The sequence below is a fragment of the Protopterus annectens genome, chromosome 8.part0 (assembly GCF_019279795.1).
Source record: "Protopterus annectens isolate FY-2018-M chromosome 8.part0, PAN1.0, whole genome shotgun sequence".
Classification (NCBI taxonomy): Eukaryota; Metazoa; Chordata; order Ceratodontiformes; family Protopteridae; genus Protopterus; species Protopterus annectens.
The window spans coordinates 1,873,693,310-1,873,718,411 of record NC_056741.1 but is presented as its reverse complement, the minus strand read 5'-3'; the positions used below and the strand labels follow the sequence as shown (position 1 = coordinate 1,873,718,411).

General features: G+C 42.0%; 1 protein-coding gene across 1 annotated transcript in view; it reads left to right on the top strand.

The window, feature by feature from the left end:
• The first annotated feature begins 6,108 nt into the window (after positions 1-6,108).
• LOC122809691 (von Willebrand factor A domain-containing protein 5A-like) overlaps positions 6,109-25,102 on the top strand; it is a 338,530-nt gene continuing 319,536 nt past the window's right edge. Inside the window, exon 1 of the mRNA XM_044081367.1 lies at positions 6,109-6,316. Within this exon, the coding sequence (XP_043937302.1) occupies positions 6,121-6,316 (196 nt within the window). The 5' untranslated portion in view covers positions 6,109-6,120. The remainder of the gene's footprint in view (positions 6,317-25,102) is intronic.

Sequence of the window (25,102 nt, the reverse complement as noted above, 5' to 3'; positions counted from 1 at the left end):
TGTCAGAGAACCAGTTAGTACACTTCTTGTTCCTATAGAAGCTTCTACATATGTTGTTTGATGATTCTGTAGTACTTTTTGATAACCCCAAACATTCCCAGAGGAAGTAGTCTCTAAATGCCATATATACAGTACCTGAATAAGATCTCCTCTTAGATATCTATAGAAGTTCAGTTATATTAATCTCTCATAATAACTTACATTTTCACATCTATGGATGTCCCTAGTTCATTTCCATTGTACTCTTTCCAGTTTACCCATGCTTGTTTTCTTATAGGGTTTCCATATTGTTATTCCATACTCAAGTTAAGGTCTAATGTAACTAATAAACAATGACTTCATCGTTTTTGATTTCCTAGACTTTATAAATCTTTTTCTATAACCTATAGTTCTATAACTGTCATTAACCAATTGGTTGATCTGATTAGAAAAACTCATATCTGAGTCTACCCATACACTCAGATCCTTAAATGAGTCTACAGTTTAAATCACTGTTTGCTGTATTAAATATTCACATTTCATTTTATGTCTACCAAATCTCATATGCTTAGTTTCTGGTGTATTTTTCAGTATTTTATTCTCCTGTGCCCAAATGGTCAATTTAGTCAAGTTATTTTGCAGACATGCCTTATCTGTAATACATGTAATCAGTTTACCCATCTTCATGTCGTCTGCATATAGACTGTAGAGCACCTCAGATGAAAAAGTTAGGTTGGAAAGCTACAATCTATATAAGTAAGGGCCTAGGACAGAGCCCTGTGGGGCACCCTGACTGTACCCAAGGATTTTACCTGTACAGTTGCTGTATGGTACTTGCCATGTACTATTTGTAATCCATGCAACTATCCATCTTATCAAGAGTACATCAATATGTAGTTGCACTAATTTATTGATCATTGTTTTGTGTATGACCCTATCAAATGCTGAAGTTAAATCTATATAAATTATATCACAGCACAATTTTTCATTCATAGTGGTTATTATATTGTTATAGAACACCCTCTTACAGGTGGTAATAAATCTGTTTTCAACATATGCATGCTGGTATATGGTTTCAAGTCCCAGCCTATCCAATATTTACCTTCTCCATTATTTTTCCACAACATGAAAGCAGACTTAAGGGTCTATATGACTCTGGGTTTGTCCTCCTTCCCTTTTCCTTAAAGATGGGTTTAATAAGCGCTTGTCTCCAATCTTGAGGAATCTCCCCATATTTATATGACCTAGTGAATAATAGAAATAATGGTACCATAAGTTCTTGCTGAAGTTTTCTGAGGTCATTGTTACTAATTCCTTCTCCTCCTAAGCTTTGTTTGGCTCCAGTTTGTGCAGTTCTTCTTCAGTATAATCTAATGTGATTTCAGTATCTGGGTTTACCTGGATGTTACTAGGACAACTTAACACCCCTTTTGTGGAGCCAAACTGTTTTGCATAAGATTTTGTAAATATATGTACAATCTGTTGTGTCTGAGAATAAATTTTAGAATCTGCCCACAGTTTATCAGTTTGTGTCTTTACTCCTTCCACATCTTATGTCTCTATAAAAAGGTTTCCTATTATGCACAATATTTTTATATAAATTTTCTTCAATTTTTTCTTGATCTTGTCTCACGCTATGCTTAATCTGTTTGTCCAGCTTGTTCATTTCAGTTTTCAAAGTTTTAGTTTGACCTCTCTTCCATTTCTTATATTTTTGTCTCTCACCTTAATCACATATCTTGTTCTTATGGAAATATATCCCCCTGATGACATCTTTTTGATTTTTTGCACTCAAACAATTTCTCTTTCAAAACTTTCCCCATTCCATCTGCAGTTTTTCCACTGAACACTTTACTCCAGTTAGTTGTATATAGTAACTGTTTTGCTTCCATATAATCTGTAATTAACCTTCTGTACATTGGTTTCAGTTTGGCAGAATTATCTGGCAAAAAATTAACCTTCATAACCCCATGAACACTGCACATCAATGGTGGTAAAACTTTACTTGAAGTAACAGTAATTTCTTTAGAAACACAAACAATGTCTAGTATGTTCTGACCCCTGGTAGGTATTTTTACAATCTGAAGCAATTGTTGTTCCTGAATATACATTGTAAAAAATTTCCTTACTAATGTTGAATCAATATTATTCCAGTCCGTTTCTGGAAAATTTAAGACCCCAGCTAGTATTAGTCTTCCTTTCTCTGGTTTATGCTAGAAATGTATGAATTCCTCCAGGTAATCTGCCCTTGACTTTGGTGGTCTGTACGCTCCATTAATAGTTATATGCAGTAGGGTTGTCTTTATTGCCACAGTTACACAGTTTATAGTATTGATGTTTCACTGAACACGTAATAATCAAAGGTCTCATAACCATTGTTAATCCCTATCATAATACCTGCACCTGATGTTTGCTAGAATGTCTGTTACAGTAAAAACTTTTATACCCTGACAAAACTGGTTTCCAGTCATTGTTCTTTAACCATGTTTCACAAACAATAACAACATAAATGTTTACTATTAATGGCCCTAGTATTAACAATCATCAGAGAAGTATCAAACATTGCTATCTGTGAACTGTTACATTTTTGACCTGGTAAAAATCCTGCCTAGTGTTTGTCAAATATTGCAAAATACCTGCTGCAAAAATTCCCTTCAGTGATCTTGACAAATGCATGCCATCCTGTCTGAACACGTGTGCCCAAAACAAAGATCGGATGCTCTACACATTTCCATTTTTTAAAACAGGACATTTTTTCCATGTATATATTTACACAAAAATTATTTTCATTCACAGTGACCTGACTATCCTTTCTATAGACGATTTGTGAAAAATACAACTTAACACCAGTACAAAATATACTATCTAAGAGGACTGTCACTTCCCTACTAACAGTCAGACAATCCTTGCAGATGACATCATTTGTACCAAGATGAATAAAAACAGATCTGTACTTCCTTACATTAAGGTGTTAAGGCTTGTCTTACATCTTCTATTTTTGGTCCTGGCAAGCATAACACTATTCCCATGTTCATTATCTTCTCTGCAACTATAAGTATCAGTTCCTCTAATAGTTGAATCTCCAACTACAAGAATATTTTTGCTGGCCATCTCTGAAGAATCTTCAGCTTCTAATACAATAATTTCTGCTCTATCAATTGTTATGAAGGATAGATCTTCATCACCATTAGTCTTATTAATCCCACTGTTTTCATTGTGTATTAAATTCTCATCCAGCTGGTGTTGTAAATCCACAGCTTGAGCCATGTAGTCAACATCTGTCTTTTCTCTTCTTTTTTTGTTACAGTAATGTTCTTCAGTTTCTTCCTTTTCACCTGCCTCATTTTTCTACCTTCTGTTTTGGAAAAATGATTCTCTTTTCTGTAGACTAAAGGTTTTCTGATAGGTAAATATTATCGTTCCCTGTAACCTGTGTGTTACATAACAAAGCAGTATCCTTTTTAGTACGTATTCTCTTTACTTTACAGTCACTAATCATGTTCTTTCTTTTCCTTGTTTATTTGTTGAGAACTTCCTTTTTTTCTTCTTGCGTTTCCTTTTAAACAAACCAGATCCTCAGATGCTGAATACTTGCATCCAGAATTCCAGAGTTGTTAGGGACATTGTCTTGTTTCATAGGGGATTAATGATCTTTGCAGGCAATAGATGCCTCGTTTCCTAAATGCGTTCTATTTGTTCTTTGCCTAACATTATTTATTTTACCAGTCCATGCAGTCATCATTATTAAGTCTAAATGTATTACTTCTAATAATGCAAGCAAATCATCCGACTTTTGACACGAGGAACACAGATCACCAGTATTATCAGCTGTTACCTTTAAATATGCATAACATTTATTACACTGTACAAGATATTTGTGCAGTAGCAAATCATTAATTGCATACTCATTTAAGGAATCCTTATTCAGCTTCAAACAAATACAATATTGTAAAAAAAAAGAATAATCAAAATCAGTAATCACAGAATTTAAAAAGACCCTAAATCAACTTATATGACAAAAAAAAAAATCACATGAGCAATATACAACTGAATACTAAAGTAAGTACAGTAAAGTTGTTCTGACCATATAGTTCTACAAGCCAGACAAAAGTTGCAATTCCTCAACAGTGAAATTAAAGGTAAAACAACAAAGTATGAATGAAAGTAAATCTTAACAAGCTATCCCTTCTTACCTACAAACACTGATAACAAATAAAGCATAAATCTGAATAAAACGTCTCTTGCCAGTCAACTCCACAGTAAATCACAAACAAAGTTAGGATTGTTTAGATATGCTCAAGATTTTACTGGTGCATGCCCTTACTAATAGGAGATTATCACTCAGTTCCTGGATAGCATTGAGATTTATTGAATGAAAATAAATGTTCTAGCAGTTAGAATTTGTAAAGTATATTCACATTTGTCTATGGCAAGGTGTATGTAGCAGGGAGTTTCTTATTAAAGATTCTCTCCCCAGAAATTAGCCTCAAAGGTATTCATTTCAGTTTTATGGCCACTTGGTCATCAGTTCTCAGAACACAGTAATGAGTTAAGTTATTTACATGCAAAATATAATAGCTAAAAACTTCCACTGGGAATGTAAGGCTAGGCTACGTAATATCCTGACAGATCAATATCCTGGTAAGAGAAATATTTTACAATCTCAAAATACTGAAATCTCGAATTTCAGTATCTCGAGACCAAAGTTTCGAAACAGCAATTGCTCAAAACTGCAGAATATCGAAACCGGAAATGTCAAACCCACAGTAGTGATGGCATGTTAAGTAAGTGTGATTTATTTTAAGGGTTTTGGGGAGGGTTTGTGTGTATCTGAGTGTGTTGAGGAGTTTTAGGTGTGGGTTAGGGTAGGTAGGTAAGAGTGTGAGAGTATATGTGTTGAGAGTGGTGGTGTTTGTATGTATGTGATGTGTGTTTGTGCAAGGGGGGGGGTGTAGAATGTCTGGTGGTGGGTTTTCTGTTTTTTGGTTTTTAGTGCGACCTCGGAGTTAGTATATATAAGTAGGGGGGTGTGGTGTGCAGGGGGCTTGCTCCCCCTTTTTATAGGAAGGGTCGGTGGGTGTGTTTGTTTTGTTGTGTTTGTGTGTTGATATGGTTTGTTGTAGTGTCGGGAGGTAGGTGTATTTGTGTTTGTGTGGTGTATTGTCTTTTTTGACAGTCATGGTTTTGAATTTTGCAGTTTTGCGGTTTCGGGTTTGTGAATTTTTGGCTTTATAGTCTCGAGATGCTAAAATTCGATATTTCAGTATTTTGGGATTATAAAGTGAATCCCTGGAAAGTATCTAGGAACTCATGTGTGTTCTATGCTCTAATGGAGGGCAGTACTCCTGTCTAGCTATGTCCATCCATCTATGCACAATCCCTTTCTCCAATTTTTGCACATGGGGTTGGGGTGTTACTTCAACACTGATAATCATCTCGAGCCAATGGCCAATTTAAAGTGTCCAGTCTACCTATTGCATCTCTTTAGAATGTGGTAGGATATCAGAACACCTGGAGAAAACCTATACAAACAAAGGGAGGGGACAGTCTCCAAACAGAATGAACCCCAGGCAGGAATCAAAACGAAGAACCTCTTGATGTGAGGTGACAACACTAGCTGCTGTGCCATAGTGCTACCCATATCTATCTCTATCTATCTATCTATCTATCTATCTATCTATCTATCTATCTATCTATCTATCCATCCATCTGTATTAGTTCATATACTACATGGTCTTGATGGTCACTCACTGCAAATGATTTTCAATGTGAAGACCTTTGCCTTGGTATTGAACCAGTCTCTTTGTCTGACTACACAGTTTGCATTAAGGGTGCCTTGTCAAACCCAGTCTTAAACAAATAAAATACAGGAGCTTAATTAATGCTATGGATAGAAATCTGATCTGTACCCTCTGCTGATTTCCTTTGAAAACAAAAAGTTTGAATATCAGGATAGTTTCATTGGGCTGCTTTCTATATAGTGTTCTGTTTTTATACAAACAAAAAATGTCTGCATAATTCATGATTTTTCATTCCTGTTACTGACTGCCAATTCATATGTTGTTACTCATTCTGATCCACATTCACTATGAATGAACAACTTATTTGCTATTGTTTTGTTTCAGCTTATCTATACACTACATGGCTGCAAAACTTTTGATAAAAAGTCAACCTGATTGCATGGACCAATATCCAACTCTGGATATCATTGACCAAATAACCAAAATTAGTATTGAATCCAATGTCATCTCACCTTACACAGCCTACATAGCAGTCTATAAAGATGGCAAAGAACCTGTCCAGGGGACCATGTTATGGCAGGATGCCCCACTTGCTGGTATGTGGTTTCGCAATTATATTATTGGGTTTCATTGAACTTTTATCTACAGCCACTAAGATTTAGAGTGTATCTTTAGTGCTTTATTTCAGAGGAAGTTTATTTTACAATCATGAAACTCTGGCTTTCGATCATCTTGTCTACATGATATATATCAAAGGCTTCTGTTTGAAATTGCAGGCTGATTGGACGTATTTTCAATTAGTCTTGTGGAAGGTGCATTATACATGTATGAATCCATTCATAACAAGCCTGGATTATCTGTTGTGTAATGTTAAGTGTGCATTCGTAACGGAGACCTGTTTGGGCCAGAACTTTGTTCCTTTCTCAGCAGCTGCAGAACTCACCCCCTCCCCAGTATCTGAAAAGGTCAATATCCTAGATGGGACAAGATCATAGATGAGAAAAGAGGGCTGGTACCTACTTTAAAACAAAAATTTATATGACCCAGAGAACTTGCCATCATCATTTAGAGTATTTAATGGGTGCAGGAGAAAACTACATAATCCTAATCTGCCATCTGTCATGCTGTGCGAAAATATTCTCACAGGAGGGTCAACAAGTTCCTCATTGACTCATTTTGGCTCACTGTGGTTTTAGATGTCTGTATTTGGGTTAATGATCAGTCTATGGCTCTTAGTAAGGAACATCTTTATATTATACAGGGATTTAGGATTGTTCAAATGATTACCACCTTAGCTTATTATAATGGTCACTCACTGGTGCTTGATATTCCATGTTATGAACTCTGATTTGGTATTAAACCAATCTCTCTTTGTTTGACTACTCCCTGGCCCAGTTTGCATTCCAGGTGCCTTATCAAACCTATACTTGAACAAATAAACTATGACAACATACTGTAAGTAATATTTAGTATGGAAATCTGATTTATACCCTCTGCTGGCTTCCTATGGGGAGCAGTGCAAATAATCTTGGTCAGTTGGTTGTGGTTTCTAGCACTGCTATTACCTGTGCCATATTTCATATACTGTTGGCCCATACAGCTGTAGTGTGTTCTTAAGCTGAATTGCCCAAACAGAAATGGACACTGGCTGTAATATAGGTAATGGGAGAACTTGCCTTCAGAAAAGCAAGCAGAATACCTCCCCTTTAATCTACTAATCTGAGATTTCTCAAACAAAATCAATATTATTTGCTGGCTGTAGCAGAGCTGCATCTAAGTTACCTACTCTTGTTTTGTCAGATGGTGAATGGGCTGGGAAGCACAGCCTGTCTTATCAGTTGGAAAACTTCAACATTTTCCTGACTGTAAGATTCCTGAATGTTTTTGTTGATAAGATTGATTCCCTATCTCCTGAGATTGTTCCTAGTGCATCCAAAGAACTTGTGGTCTTGGTTTTGAAACATTTGGATGTGAGAGTGTTCAATCTCGCTGTTTGTTCTTACACCTGGGTTTGGAGCCGATCCTCGGCTCCGTGTCGGACGCTTGGCAAAGCTCTGCATCGAGAAGAAGCTCGAGACCAACCTATCTCCCACAATCCCCCTCTGCCTTTACCTCAGATCTAGTTTGCCGCTGCAACGTTCGCATCATTTTTGATGAGCTCGGACCACCTGACAGATAAGATTACTTTTATCTAACATTTTTAGATAATTTTTTCTTCTAGTTACCTTTATGTTTTGTGTGTGTGTGTGTGTAGTGAGTCGAGGGCTTTCTTCGAGTACGTATATATTTTTTTATATATATATATATATATATATATATATATATATATATATAATAAGTTAGTTCCCTCGGGGCTTACCCCACCCTCTAAACTTATAAAACTTATAAGACTTATAGAACTTATATAAGTTATAAAACTACTACTGGATTTGACAAACTACCGGATTTGACTGAATTTACTGGATTTGACATTATTGTTGGCTGTTACTGCCTGTTCAAGACTGTGTGCTGTATAGTCTTACAGGATTTGACTTTTATTGTTATTATGTCTGAGAAAGCTAAGTCAGGCTTCAAACGGTGCCAATGTGAACAGAAAATGTCTGTCACAGACAACCATAGTTCCTGCGTCTACTGTCTTGGCCCTCTCCATCTGCAAGAAGACTGCTCCATTTGTCATTCTTTCAGTGGAAGGGTCATGACAGATAGGCGCATGAAACTCATGGATAGAGGCCTTTTGAAGCCTGCATTCCAAGAGGCTCTGGATGCATCGGACCAGACATCTAAATCCTTGAAGGAATCGAAGACATCGGAGCCCATGTCATCAGCTCCGAGCTCTTCATTTAAAGTTCGCTCACCGGTTCCACAGACCTCGGGGCCAAGTGTTGAACTTTTGTCTGTTACCGAGCCTCGAGTCTTGGAACCGGTGACGGAGCTTCCACCTCCTGTGCTCTTGAGGTTGGCTCCGTCTTCGATTCCTTCAACACGTTCTTCTAGGCCCCTCTCCGACACCGATGTAGACTGCGTGGTGCAGAAATTAATGGAGAATACGGCCTTGTCCAAACTCATCTCAGTCTCTTCCCAGTTGGTGTCGAGACTCGAAGGTCTTCCCTTATCTCCATCTGTTCCTCCCCCGAGACCTGTTCAGTCTTCGGAGCCGGGAGAGGCTGATCTGATGATCGTGGAGCCCTCGGTGCTGGAACCGTCCTTCTCTCGGTCGGCACCGTTCACCTCGACTCCGACGGACCCATTACCGGAGTCGCGGAGCCGACGATCCATCCTTGGTTCGGGGACCGAGAGTCGGACCGATGTTTCGGTTCTGACTCTCCCTCTCGGTGCCTCGGCTCGGATCGACTCGGCTCCGTCCTCGGGGTCGATGCCCTCGGTCTCCATCTCGGGGATCCCTCCGCTTTCTTCGGAACCGAGGGATTCCTCGACTCGGGACCTGGGGGCCTTCGACCTCATGTGGAAGGTGTTGTCGACTCAGACAACCACTTCAGCAGAAACAGCTTCTTCTTCCCATAAAGGTCCATTATCCTCCTCTGCACCCACGGCTACGTCAAAGCATCGAGCACCGGTGTCTCAGCCGCCCCCAGAGGGAGCCCCCTCTTCCTCGGAGGCTTCATCAGATGCCCCCCCGAGGAAGTTCCGAGGAAAAGGTTGTGTAAGAGGAGACACTTGGATTCTCCACAAGAATCCTTGACATCGGACACTGACTTAGATGAGTCAGAAGGGTCCCCGAAATCACCCTCAGAGGATGTCTCCTTTTCTGACATCCTGGAGATCCTAAAACAGAGAGGTGATTGGCAAGCCCTACCCCTTCTGAGGATGAGTCAGTCTTGCTGAAGGCATACGGTGCTCGCCCTTCTTCCTCCTGGGTCACTCCGCCTTGATGAGTTGATGGAACTGATTGCTCAAGGGCGTGGAGACACCTGACACAGTGGAGCCAGTCCCTAGAAAGCCTAATAAATATATTACTGCCCCTCAAGACAAGGCTTATCTCACAAAAGGAGTTCCAGTGGACGCTATGGTGGTGGCAGCGGCCACTAAAAAGGAGATGTCTGAATCTTCCTCATCTGTCCATCCGCCTAACAGAGATTCTAGGACTATGGACAGGTATGGGAAGCGCATTTTTAGTTCAGCGGCTTTTTCCATGCGATCGCTGAACTATTTGACCCATTTCACACAGTTACAGAGGGATCTAATCAAAGAGTTGGGAGATACCCTCCAGGGTACTACAGATGCTGCTGTCTCAGAGAAAGTTACAGCACAACTCAATACCCTTACATCTATTGTGAACTCGTCCATGAGGCTCATTTCATATGCAGCCGAAGGATCGAGTAGGGCTGCGGCTTTAGCGATTGCTCTTCGTAGACAATCCTGGATGCACTTATGTTCCTTTGCAGAAGCCTTCAAGTCTTCCTTTACTAACGCCCCATTTGACGGTGCCACTCTCTTTGGCCCAAAAGTAAAGGAGACCCTTACCCGGTGTGAGCAAGAGGGAAAGACTCTGTCTGCTGTCGGAGTCCATTTTTCCACCCCATCCAGACCGTACCCCAAAGGGCAACGTGGTGGAAAAATGTGGTTTTGAAAACCCCAAGGCTCTTTCCCAGGCACACAGGGTGATGCCCCCTCTAGAGGCAGGGGGGGGCAGAGGTGGAAGACGTCACCCTGGCGGCAGAGGGGGTCTGCAAAACCAAGGTGACAGGGATACACTCCCTGGGAAACCTTTCCAGCACTCCTGAGAGGAGGCCCAACTGTCCTGCTCTGGAGGCAGTCGGGGGTTGCTTAGCTTTATACCCTCAGGCCTGGCAAAGTCTTACATCAGACAATTGGGTAAAAAGCATTGTTACCAGAGGTTACAGAATTCCATTCCTGTTACCCCCATTTCCGCAGAAAAGACTCCCAGATGTACTGCCCCATCTGCGAGACCCTGCAGCTATAGAAATTTCAAAGCTGCTAGAAAAAAAGAGTCATCCAACCAGTCCCGGACCAAAGAGGATTCGGAACTTACTCAAGGTTCTTTTTAGTTCCAAAAAAGACAGGGGACTGGAGGCCAATTCTGGACCTTAGCAAACTCAATACCATCGTCAAGAAAGAAAAGTTCCGGATGGTCACGCTTCAATCGATCCTTCCATTCTTACAGAAGGACGACTGGATGTGCTCAATAGATCTAAAGGACGCGTACTACCACATCAAAATGGCCAGGGCATCCAGGGATCACTTGCGCTTCCGGCTGGGAGCCAGTCACTTTCAGTTTCGAGCCCTGCCCTTTGGTCTGACCTCAGCCCCCAGGGTTTTCACCAAATGTATGGCAGTGATAGCGTCTCACTTGAGATGCCTAGGATTCCAGGTGTTTCCGTACCTGGACGACTGGCTCCTTACTGCCACCACAGAGCGTCGACTGATTCAGGCCAGGGATTACACACTAGAACTCTGTGTTCATCTCGGAATTTCCGTAAAGTTTGAAAAATCTGTATTACAGCCATCACAGCATATCTCATTCATAGGAGCAGAATTGGATACGCGTTGCTTAATTCTAAGGCTTCCTCCAGAAAGAATAGCCTCTCTACAAAATCATATATCTCTTCTCCTGTTGTCCAAAAAATCCCCAGCAAAACTGGTTCTGAAAGTTTTGGGTCTCATGGCAGCTTCTCTCATTGCGATACCCTTGGGAAGACTGCACATGAGAGTTCTTCAATGGCTGCTATTTGCACAATGGTCATTCCAACAGTTACCCCTGACACACAAAATTCACATCACGAACATCTGCAAATCGCACCTGTCTTGGTGGCTTCAGACTTGCAATCTCTCCATCGGCCGACCATTTGTGCTACCCACGCCGACAGCTACGGTGACCACGGACGCTTCCCTGATAGGGTGGGGGGGGCATCTTTCAGGGACAGACAGTCCAAGGCGAATGGACCAAATTGGAGTACAATCAATGTTCTAGAGATGAGGGCAGTGTTTCTAGCATTGCAACACTTTTCTCCCCTTCTACCTCTAGGGACCATTGCAGTTCAGTTGGACAACATGTCCTTAGTCTGGTACATAAACAAACAAGGGGGAACCAAGTCTTATCAACTATGCAGAGAGGCCATGAGAATTTGGCAATGGGCAGAGTCCACGGGTCGCTTTCTGATAGCAATGCATATCCCGGGGTTATCCAACGTCATAGCGGACAGGTTGAGCAGAGCCATCCTGTTACCTCACGAGTGGTCCCTCAAACGAACAATTGCGGACAAGATATTTCGCAAGTGAGGCCAGCCTTACTGCGATCTGTTTGCGTCTCCAATGAACGCCAAATGCAGAAGCTACTTTGCCCTATTACCCCCTCCAGGGGAAGTCCCCAGGGACGCTCTGATTCACGATTGGCCCCCGGGCCTCCTGTACGCCTTCCCTCCTATACCTCTGATTGCAAAATTTCTACAGAAAGCCAACAACCTGGAGAGGACAATAATCCTCATTGCCCCATTCTGGCCTCGTCAAATTTGGTTTCCTTTTCTTCAGGCACACCAAATTCGGAAACCCTGGATCCTAGACCCGGAGCCGGATCTACTGACCCACTCGTCAAGGGCTCCCCACCTGTCGCTTCTCTCCCTCAGACTAGCAGCTTGGCTGCTCCGCTTCCCTTCTTAGCCAGGTCTGATCTACTTTCCCCTGCAGTTCAAAATATTCTAGTTGCTTCTCATAAGGCTTCCACTACAAAACTTTACACTAGTAAGTGGAAGCGTTTTGTACACTGGGCAACTACACAACATTTGGATCCCGTAATAGACCCACTGAACAGAGTCTTGGAGTTTCTATCCGTACTATTTCACCAAGGAGCTTCTCCTGCCACTTTGAGAGTTCAATTGGCTGCCATTTCAAACTTTCATGTGGGAGAAAATGGGGTGCCTATTATGGCTCATAGACTTTGTAAGGCCTTTCTAAAAGGGTCTTTCCATATCAGGCCACCAGTCAGGATTCCTACATCACCATGGAATTTGAACCTTCTATTATCACAGCTAATGCTACCACCCTTTGAACCAGCCTCTTCCTGTTCTTTGGAGTTTTTGTCATGGAAAACCCTCTTTCTGGTAGCTATCACATCAGCCAGACGGGTATCGGAACTTCAAGCTCTTTCCGTTAAACACCCATATTTGATCTTTCACCCTGATAGAGTATCTCTTCGCACTAATCCATCCTTTCTTCCCAAAGTTTGCTCCATCAATAACATTAATCAGTCCATTGAGCTTCCCACATTTTTCAAGAACCATTCCAATAAGTTGGAATATATGTTACACAAGTTGGATGTTCATAGACAACTCAGGTTTTACTTGGATAGAACAAAGGATCACAGAAAAACAGATCAGCTCTTTATAGCCTTTGCGGACATCAGAAAGGGCATGGCAGTTATGAAACAAACCCTTTCCAAATGGCTATCCGATTGTATTATTTTTGTTTATACTGCTTCTGAGCAGAGCTTACCTGTCAAGCCCAAAGGACATTCTACTAGATCAATATCTACATCCCTGGCTCATGCGGCCCGCCTACCATTGGACACTATTTGTGCGGCTGCCTCTTGGTCTAAACCACATACATTCATTACTCATTACAAAGTGGATAGGGTTTCCAGGGACAGGGCAACCTTTGGTTCCACTGTGCTCAGGAACGTTCTTCCGTGAGTTTCTCAGGATCACGGAGCTAGGGACGCTACCCAGGTGTAAGAACAAATGGCGAGATTGAACACTCTCACATATAGAAGTTATGTCCTTACCATAACATTCCATGTGGAGTGTTCATCTCGCCTTTGTTCTTATATTCCCACCCTCCCACCCTCAGGAAGAACATCCAGTTTAGGTGTCTGGTTTGGTTCTCCCGCTTCTGTTTCTCTCAGTTGTTATGGCTGTTTTTCAGCTATGCCTTAGCATGTATGTTGTATGTTCACTCCCGTTGGGTTCTGGTTTGTTTGCAAACTAGATCTGAGGTAAAGGCAGAGGGGAATTGTGGGAGATAGGTTGGTCTCGAGCTTCTTCTCGATGCAGAGCTTTGCCAAGCGGCCGACACGGAGCCGAGGATCGGCTCCAAACCCAGGTGTAAAAACAAAGGCGAGATGAACACTCCACATGGAACGTTATGGTAAGGACATAACTTCTATTTTTATGTAAGTTTTGATGCTTGAGGAGATCATTACCATCCTTTTGAATTTGTACTCTACAGCATGCAGTCTTGGACATTTCCCTTTATTTATGATTTACTTAGGACATATATGAGGAAAGGATTTTTCACCATCACTTAATATGAGAACTTGGTGACTCCTGTCTTCAAGAAAATACCTCTAAATCCTGACGTTCTTCAAAACTGCCACCAAATCTGCAACCTTCCTTTTATTCATGAAGTTTTTGAAATTTTTGTCTGTGTCCAACAATCTCCTGAACTCTATTCAGGGGTTTATAAATATTATTCAAGCTGAATTTTTCAATACCTAGTTATTCGATGTTTGCAAAATATAGTCTATAGCACTTTATCAGCCAAGTGTTTTGCATTATGGAATTTCAGTTTCAGTGATGTACAGTAACCTTACAGTTAGAATGATAAAGTTAAGATGTGTAAAGGATGGTGCCTACTTCATGGTAGCTGTGGGTGGTTACCTTCCTAGGAAATACAATTTGTTTTTCCTTCTTTTTTTCATCTTAGTTGACATTTGATTTTTGAAGTTGTGGATATATGTTAATCAGATGTTAATAAAGAAGTCATATACTAACAGTACTATACTTCCTTTTCTGCCCAAATTTCAGATTTATCATAGTACTGAGTCACAGCATTTTATGTAAGGTGGGGAGAAGGATCTGGCTGCACTAGGCACAAACTGTCAGGAGGCGGATTTAGCAGGTGCTGATGATGCATGAGTGCAGTACTAATGAAACAACAAGGATAAATAAATGCTGATACTGCATTTGCACACATGGCTGAAGCACTCAGCATGTAGAAACGGTTACAGCTGTAGCAAGTAACATGCTCCAGTTACAGGAATGCCAAAGATGTTTACTTATTTATTTATTTTTGATTCTCACATTTTTTGTTGAGGAGTTGGGAGTCTAGAGTTCTAAATAATCTTCTTGAGGTAAAGGATTAACACTGACAATCATTCCTGGTACTTATTTATTTATTTATATATTTATTTATTTATTTATTTGTTTATTTGACATTTGTTAACCAGGTTGGTCTGACTGGGCAGATGCCCTTTTTCAGCAGAGACCTGAGGAGAAAAGCTCCAAAAGTACATGAAACAAGCAGTAAAATAAGAAGGTCAGTAGTTACAATACAAAATACAAGACAAACAGGAAAGATGACAAGATAAGTAGATGTAAGTGATTCAAAGGGGATCCACTGTCTGTCAGCTTGGGATGACATGCTCGACAAGCCAAGCTGCTTCGCTAGAGATGACTTGCACCTTTCACCCTTAGGCTTTTGAATACTGGCCTAGGCACTTGCCACTCCCATAATTCCTTTTTTAAGCAAGACTCAAAAGACAAACCCACTGCCATAAATAGCACAAGTAACAGTAAAACTGAGGGTAATGCTACTCAATGCCAGAAGTCTAAACCTCAAAAGGCATGCACTCGAGGCACTCCTCAGTATGGAGGAAATTTATATATGTGCAGTAACAGAAACTTGGTTTAAGGCTCCAGAGAGCACCCCAGCACTACCAGACTGCAACTCTATTCGGCCACAAAACCCGGACCGAAATACAAAATGCGGGGGAGTATCCATATTCATAAAGGAAACCCACACCTCCAGGTTAGTGGCACAGCACGATGCTTCAGAGATCATCCACGTGCAAATAACAAAGAGCAAAACTGCTATTCAAATTATAGCTTGCTACAGATCACCCACCATGTCCCAGGACCCTCACTCTGCATTCCTGGAAACACTGGGAAACATAAAGGTCTTACCAAACACCCTGATATTTGGTGATTTCAATTACCCAAACATTAACTGGGAGAACTACTCAAGTACAAACTCCCTTGTCCAACATTTCCTAGAATTTATAAACTAAAGTGCCCTGGATCAACTGGTCAACACCCCCACTAGAGGTGACAACATATTGGACCTGGTCATCACCACCATGAGCGACCAGTATTCCACACCAGAGGTCAACCCCTTGCTGGTTAGATGTGACCATAAGCTAATCACTCTGGATATCCACATTCTGCCACTACCCCCAGTCAAAGAAACCACTTTGAAAAACTTTTCAAAAGCAAATTTCACGTTACTTAAGACCGAGGTGGGAAGTTTCAAAGCCCCCATGCTAAAGGATAACGCTGTCCAAGCTGCAAAATCCTTTACTAATGCACTGTACGGGCACTTAAAAGAATGCATGGATTGTGCTATCCCAAACAAAACCAAGACTCACTCCTCCAAGAAAAGGGAACCAGTCTGATGGACACCTGCCATAAACAAGCTATACAATAGAAGGAGGAATCTAGTACAGAAAAGAGTAAAATCCCAAGAAGGGAAGACATCCCAGATCAGTATCAGCAAGAAACTACGATCCCTCATAAAATCATCCAAAGTGAGCTTCGAAAGAAAAATTGCTATGGACTACAAAGATAACCACAAGGCATTCTTTAGCTATATCAAGAATCAAAGTGGCATTTCTCAGATCTGCTCGGAGTTAATGCAGAATGGCACAAAATACACTGAACTGACCTATATAGCTAACATCCTGGCAGACAGGTTCAGTGCAAACTTCATCCCCTCCTACCCCCAAAAGGGCCCATAACTATACCAGAAGAATGTAGTGCCCCTGAAATCACACACACTCAGGTTAAAACAGCCCTCTCTAAAGCCAAAAACACAGCGTCAATGGGACCGGACTGTGTCCCAGGCTGCGTCCTACACGAGCTCAAAGATGAACTAACCCCCCACCTAAACACACTGTTCAAACCCAGCCTCTCCACAAGCTACATGCCCACAGAGTGGTGCACAACAACAGTTATTCTGCTCCACAAAGGTGGAGCCACAACGGACCCCAGGAACTATCACCCTATAAGCCTGACTAGTGTAGTCTGCAAAGCTATGGAGCACATCATCATGAATCTCATTAACAGAGACATTGGGAACCTCCAAACATTGGACCTTACCCAGTTCAGCTTTGTTAAGGGCAGATCATGCCTTCTAAACCTGATGGACTTCTTTGAGACAGTTACCAAGGCTATAGACCAGGGAAAAGTGGTCCACACAGCCTACCTAAACCTCGCAAAGGCCTTTGACACCATTCCCCACTCAGGTATTATAGACAAGCTCACCAGCCTGAACATAAACTCCTACATCATGAGATGGGTTGCCAACTGGCTCATGGACAGAACCCACATGGTAAGAGTTGCGAAGCTAGGTCTGACTCTAAACCGGTTACAAGTGGTGTTCCCCAGGGCTCAGACCTAGGACCCCTCCTATTCGGCATATTCTGCATATATCAACTGGACACAAGCTGATTTAAGTATATTTTCTGCACTTATTTAAGATTTGAGTGAGTAAATATTGTGTGTCTTGGATTCAGTAAATATTGTGTCTCTGAATCTCTGCAGTTAGCCATCTGAGCTCAATGAAAGTTGTTAGACTGCTTTGAAATTCCTTTGTTAGTGTTAATTAGCTTGGGGGTTTCTGCTAGCATTAAAATCTGTGTTGGTTACATTTCTAGTAATCATTTTAAATCGAGTTGCTGGCTACTGAGACTTGTCTGCATATATCAACTGGACACAAGCTGATTTAAGTATATTTTCTGTACTTATTTAAGATTTGAGTGAGTAAATATTGTGTGTCTTGGATTCAGTAAATATTGTGTCTCTGAATCTCTGCAGTTAGTTCCCCACCCCCCTACCCTGTTTCTTGCTGTGGTGTTAATCTTGGTGGCTTTGGAAGTGCCCGCCCCTGCTGTAAATCTCTTTTTGCACACTCCTCCTGGACCCATCTCATTCGCTCATTCAACTGAGTAGTGAGATCATATTTTGATTTTGGATACTCTTACCAGTCCCATCTCCTCTGCGGTGTACAGAGAAAGCACTTGGGAAGGGCATTCCCCTATAGTATCTTAATCTGCTCTGTTTCCTTCATCTCAAAAAAAAAATTTGCACTTCATCTGCCTTACTGTATTTGTGTTTCTTCATACTTTATTATCCTATTTTGCTTTTGCCTCTTTTAAAAGTACTCAATTAAATTTATTCTGCTGCCTTTATTACTGCTTGTTACTAGCCTGATTAAATTGTAACTGTTATTCTAAGGCCCTTGGTTTAAGCACTTGGGCTTCAAACCAGTTGTTTTACATTAAGAAGGCTTGTGGTCTGCACTGTTGTGGCAGGACAGGTAGTATACATCCTTCTAAGTTGGGAACTGCTGATTGAAGGCTCAGTGTCTGTTATTCTAAAGTGTATTAGTTCTATGTTAAGGACTTGGGCTTCAGGCCAGTTATTTTACATTAAGAAGGTTTGTGGTCTGCACTCTTGTAGGAGGAGAGGCTAGATTCTGCCCTTCTGAGCTGGGAATTTCTGGTTAAAGGCTTATTGTGCATGCTTACTTATACTGTTTCTTTCTGAAATCGGTACACCTTATTTGCTGTAGCATAGACTACATTCAGGCCGGCTGGATCTAGCTTTGTTTGTATGACTTGTGCACTGACTCAGGCCGTCTTTTTTGGAGAAGGTTTCTCTGTACCCTAGTGGCAGGACTGTGCAGTTAGAACTTGTCTGATTGAAGACTGCTGGAACAGGGCTCAATTTTAAGCTTTTTAACTGGTTAATTGGGTAAAGTGTTGTTTTGATTGTATCTGCTCTATTTTCTGGGGGAAAAAAAAAAATATATATATATATATATATATATATATATATATATATATATATATATATATACTTGTTCTCGCCTTTCTGAACTAGTATAGTCCAGTTTTCATGTTATTGCTGAATCCAGGGTTGTGTTACAAGTTTCTGTGTTGCCATACCTTACTTGGATAGAAGGAAGTTTCTCTGTTCACCTGTGAGAGAGGGGAGCTTTGTGCAGCCTATCTGTCCCTGGAGGAGTGGTTTCAGCCCAGAAGTTAGTAGTTTATTGGCCTTTTTGGGATAATTTTGATTGTATCTGCTCTATTTTCTGAAAAAATATATATATACTTGTTTCCCTCCTTTCTGAACTAGTATAGTCCAGTTTTCAGGTTATTGCTGAATCCAGGGTTGTGTTACAAGTTTCTGCATTGCCATTACCTTACTTGGATAGAAGGAAGTTTCTCTGTTCACCTGTGAGAGAGGGGAGCTTTGTGCAGCCTATCTGTCCCTGGAGGAGTGGTTTCAGCCCAGAAGTTAGTAGTTTATTGGCCATTTTGTGCTAATTTCTATCTCTTTCACTTCCCTGCTATAAAAACCTCATTTGCACAGTTGTTGCTTGTATTCTGCTCAGCAAGTGCCTTCCAGGTGTTCTGCAGGGTCTACAGCAGCAGAGAGACAAAAGAGTGACTTTGGAGTGATTAAGTATCACTTTTCTGCTTTTCTTACTGTCTTAACTAATTCCACCTAAAACGCCAGTTTTTTTTAGCGAATCTGTGATTTAAAAAGTTTGTTATTGTATACAACTCCGCACAGCTCCTCGTTGTGTCCTGCAGAGTGATACAGGCAACAGAGAGATCCAAGAGAGACTTTTCCAGATTTAAGTATTTTTTCTCTGTTTTTTTGCTCGGACTGCCTTTTCCCGCCTAAAAAGCAAATTTCTAACTAATCTGTGCTTTAAAAAGTTTAAATTGCATTTGCCTTCTGCTTTTTACAGTTTTTGCACTTGTTTTATATCAATTTAAGCCATTTTTGTACTGTATAACTGTTGTAGGATACACACTAAAGTGCGCTAGCCTGTTTATAACATATACAATGTTTTCTGTGTGTTTTTCTGCTGTTTCCTGAAAAAAACAAAACAAAAAAAAAATATTCTCTTTTCCCGCCTTTGCTGAACTAGATTAGTCCAGATTTCAGGTTTTGCTGAATTCCTGACTGTGGTATAGTTTCCTGTGTTGCCCATATCCTTACTTGGATAGGAGGAAGCTTCTCTGTTCACCAGTGAGAGTGGGGAGCTTTGAGCAGCCTATCTGTCCCTGGAGGAGTGGTCTCAGCCCTGAAACTAGTAGCTTGTTGGCCGCTCTGGGTCAGTTCCTATCTCTTTCAGTTTCCCTGCTTTAGAACCCGCATTTGTGCGGTTTTGCATGATTTTGCGCATAGCGCAGCTTAAACTGGTTTAAACTATTCCTGGATCCACAAAGTCTGCTCTTCACTTTTTCCCTTAGAGCTGTTCTAAATCTCAAAGTAAGCACTCTATTTTCATTCTAAAGCCATGCAGTTGCTCGTATAAATAATCTTATAAGTAAACACTAATAAACTAAAGCACTACACCCTCTTATACTCCCTTTAAGTACTTGGCTCCCTATTGGTCCTTTTTGATCAGTCAAAAAGTAGTTCCTTATACTATTCTGGCATGTACAAAAGTCAGTTTCGGGTTTACTGTCCAGTCCAGCTGGTGAATCTGGCAATCTTGAGGCAATGTTACAACTGCCTTATGTACACAGACCACCCTCTCCTCCTCCCAACAAGGTCAAATATATGTGAGAGATGCAACTATATAGCCAAACTGGAGGCTGAGCTCTCTCAACCCAATACTGATGCAGTCAGTCAGGAGGAGAAGGTAACCAAACACACCACAAATCCAGTCTCACATAGACCTATCGCAACAGAAAACCAAACACATAAACACACAAAAACATACTTGGAGGCTCTAAATAAAAATCTGCCCAAGCAGCAGACACCTCCAAAGCAGACATCCAAGCAACCGCTACCCCACAACAATACCCACGTATCACATAGTGGACAAAGTCAGTGTGCCACACAATCACAGCCCTTAAGGCTAAACAACACACCTAATACACTTGTAATAGGTGACTCTATTGTCAGACACACTGACGTCCCACTCACCAGGCTGAACAAGGAGAAGGTCACTGTAAGCTGCCTGTCGGGTGCCAGGATCCACCACATAACACAAGCACTCAGGTCACTCCAAAGCAAGTACAAATATGACTCCGTCATTGTCCATGCTGGTGTGAATGACCTGAGACATACCTCCTTGGACTACATGAAAAGAGACATAGAGGAGCTCTCTGATCATGTAGCCCAGGCCGGTATGACCCTGACCTTGAGTAGCATCTTACCCTCACCAAGAACGATGCCACAGTATAAAGACAAAATGATCAATTTTAACAATTGGCTAAAGTATTGGTATCAAAGGGGATCCAGTGTCTGTCAGCCTGGGATGACATGCTCGACAAGCCACGTTGCTTCGCTAGGGACGGCTTGCACCTGTCACCCCTGGGCTTTCAAATACAGGCTAAGGCTCTTGCCACCCCCATAGTGCCTTTTTTAGGCAAGGCTCAAAAGACAAACCCACCTCCATAGACAACACAAAGAAAAATAAACTAAGGGTAATGCTGCTCAATGACAGAAGTCTAAACCTCAAGATGCATGCACTCGAGGCTCTCCTCAGTATGGAGAATATCGATATCTGTACAGTAACAGAAACCTGGTTCAAGGCTTCTGAGAGCACCCCAGCACTACCAGGTTATACCTCATACCATGCATTTTGGCCCCAAAACTCAGACAGAACCACAAAAGGAGGTGGAGTATCCATATTCATCAAAGACACCTCCAGGTTAATGGCATTGCATGAAGCATCAGAGACCATCCATGTGCAACTAACAGTGGGAAAACTGCCTTTCAGTTTGTAGCCTGCTACAGACCACCCTCCCAAATTCAGGAACCCCACTCGGCTTTCCTGAGAACACTGGAGAATATGAAGGTCTCTCCAAACACCATTATATTGGATGACTTCAACTACCCAAATATAGACTGGGAGCACTACTCAAGCCCCAACACCCTCGCCCAACGGTTCCTAGAATTTATAAACTCAAATGCTAGGGAACAACTGGTCACCACTCCCACAAGAGGGGAAAACATATTGGACCTGATCATCACCAACATGGGGACTCTATGTTCCATACCAGAGGTATAGCCCTCATTGGTAAGATCTGACCATAAATTAATCTCACTGGACATCCATATCCCATCCCTACCCCTAGCCAAGGAAACCACAGTGAAGAACTTCTCAAAAGCAAACTTTGAGAAAAAAAAGGAGGTGGAATCCTTAAAAGCCCCCAGGCCAGTGGAAAATATGTCCCAAACCGCAGAATCCTTTACAAATGCTTTCTATGGACACCTACAGGAATGCATGGATCATGCTATCCCAAATAAAACCAAGACTCATTCCTCCAAAGGCAGGAGACCTGTTTGGTGGACCCCAGCCATAAATAAGCTATACAACAGAAGGAGGAAGCTACTACATGATAGAGCAAAATCCCAAAAAGGGAAGGCATCTCTGATCAGTACTAGCAAGAAACTACAATCCCTCATAAAATCATCTAAGGCCAGGTTCGAAAGGAAAATTGCACAAGATGTTAAAGATAATCACAAGGCCTTCTTTAATTATGTCAGGAACCTGGGTGGCAACTCCCAGACATGCTCTGAGTTAGTTCAAAATGACAAAAAATACACTGAACCCACAGACATTGCCAACATCCTGGCAGACAGGTTCAGTGCAAACTTCTCCCCCCCTTCCCCCCCAAAAGAGCAAATGTCTATCCCAACAGAGTGTAGCCTCCCTGACATCACAGATGCACAGGTGAGAGCTGCCCTCTCCAAAGCAAAAAACACAGCATCAATGGGACCAGATGGTGTCCTGGGCTGCGTCTTACACGAACTCCAAGAAGAAGCGAACCCTCACATAAAGTCACTGTTCAATCTCAGCCTTACTATAGGATATGTACCCAAGGAATGGCGTACAGCAACACTGGTCCCACTCCACAAAGGTGGTGCCACAACGGACCCCGGAAACTATCGCCCTATAAGCCTGACTAGCCTGTTCTGCAAAGCTATGGAGCATATCATCATGAAACTCATAAACAAAGACATTGGGAACCTCCAAACACTGGATCCTACCCAATTCGGCTTTGTTAAGAGCAGATCTTGCCTCTTGAACCTGGTTGACTTCTTTGAAACAGTCACCAAGGCCATAGATGAAGGGAAGGTAGTCCACACAGCCTACCTGGACCTCGCAAAAGCCTTCTACACAATACCCCACTCACTCATCATAAATAAGCTCACCAGCTTAAATATCAACCCCTATGTCGCAAGATGGGTTGCAAACTGGCTCAGGGATAGAACCCACATGGTCAGAATTGCAGGTGCCATATCAGACTCTAAACCAGTTACAAGTGGCATCCCACAAGGGTCAGTCCTGGGACCTCTCTTGTTCGGTATATATTTCTCGGAGGTACAGGCTAACATTGGAAGACTATGGCTGACCAAGTTTGCAGATGACTGCAAACTGGGTGCCATAATCGACTCGCCGACTGACACAAGCATCCTCCAAAAGGGTCTCACAGAGATGGATAACTGTTGCCAGAGCCATGGCCTAAAGCTAAATGCCAAAAAGTGCATAGTCATCCCCTTTGGGAAAAACAAAGTGCCCACAAATTACCACATAGGTGGTAATCCATTAAGTACGGAAGAAGTAATTAGGGATTTGGGGACCCAAGTAGATAGCAATCTCTCCTTTGACAATCACATTGCCAAAGTGGTTAGAAAGACCTTCTATATAGCCCACCTTATCACAAAAGGGTTCACATCTAGATCAAGAGAGGTCATTGTGCCCCTCTACTCATCACTCATCAGGCCCATAATTGAATACAATGCCCCATTTGGGATGTACCTTACCCGACACCTGCAGCAACTGGAAAGACCCCAAAAGTACCTCACCAAAAGGATCAAGGGACTCAAACAGATGTCCTACGCAGTTAGGCTAAAGAAACTCCAGCTCTACTCAGTTGCTTACCGCCTACTCAGTGGCGATCTGTGCCTGACGTATAAAGCCATGTCCAACCCAGAATTAATGGACATGCTCCACCTCAGGAAATCCAAATCCCTTAGAGCTACACCCTCCAATGACTTAAACCTCAGCACAGAAATAAATAGGACATGCTGGAGGGACAGATTCATATCCCAGAGGCTCCCCTCACTCTGGAACAAAATCCCAATCCATGTTAGGCAGAGTCCCTCAATGACCCTCTTCAAGAGAAATCTTGACGAGTGGATGGGAGATCATAGGTTTACCCCTGGGATCTCTTCTGTGTCCCTACTAGACATAGGCACAGTAAACTAACCTCAAAAGGGTTATCTTCTGTGACCTACTATACAGAGGCACAGTCAACTAATCTAAAAGGGTGGCGAAAGCCAAACACACTCTGGCTAGGCTTATAAATGCCCTAGGGCAGATAGCCTAGTATCAACCTATGAACCTATGAACTTCTCAGAGGTATAGGCAAGGACAGGACTATGGCTAACCAAGTTTTCAGATGACTGCAAATTAGGGGCTATAATTGACTCTTCGGCTGATACAGACATCCTCCAAAAGGGTCTCACTGAGACAGATACCTGGTGTCAAAACCATGGCCTCAAGCTAAATGCCAAAAAGTACATAGTCATCCCCTTTGGAAAAAACAAAGTACCCACAAACTACCACATAGGTGGTAGCCCCCTAAATATGGAAGACATAATAAGGGATCTGGGGACCCAAGTAGATAGTAACCTCTCCTTTGATAATCACATTGCCAAAGTGGTTAGAAAATCCATCTATGTGGCCCACCTAATCACAAAAGGGTTTGCATCCAGATTGAAAGAGGTCATTGGGCCCCTCTACGCATCACTCATCAGACCCATCATAGAGTACAGTGCCCCATTTGGGATGTACCTTACAAGGCACCTGCAACACTGGAAAGACCACAGAAGTACCTCACCAGGAGGATCAATGGCCTCAAGCAGATGCCCTATGCAGCTCGACTGAAGAAACTCCATCTGTACTCTGTTGCATACCGCCTACTCAGAGGTGATCTCTGCCTGACATACAAGGCCATGTCCAACCCAGAATTGATGGACATGCTCCACCTAAATAAAACCATATCCCCTCAAGCCACACGCTCCAGGGATCTAAACCTCGCCACAACAATAAATAGAATGTGCTGGAGGGATAGATTCCTGTCCCAGAGACTTCCCATGCTCTGGAACAAGATTCCAATCTACATTAGACAGAGCACCTCGCTAACCCTCTTCAAGAGAAACCTTGACGAGTGGATGGGAAACAGGAAGTTTACCCCAGGGATCACTTCAATGGCTCTGCTGGACAGAGGCACAGGGAACTAATCTAAGGGGGTGGCGAAAGCCAACACATTCTGGCTAGGCTTATAAATGCCTTCGGGCAGATAGCCTAGT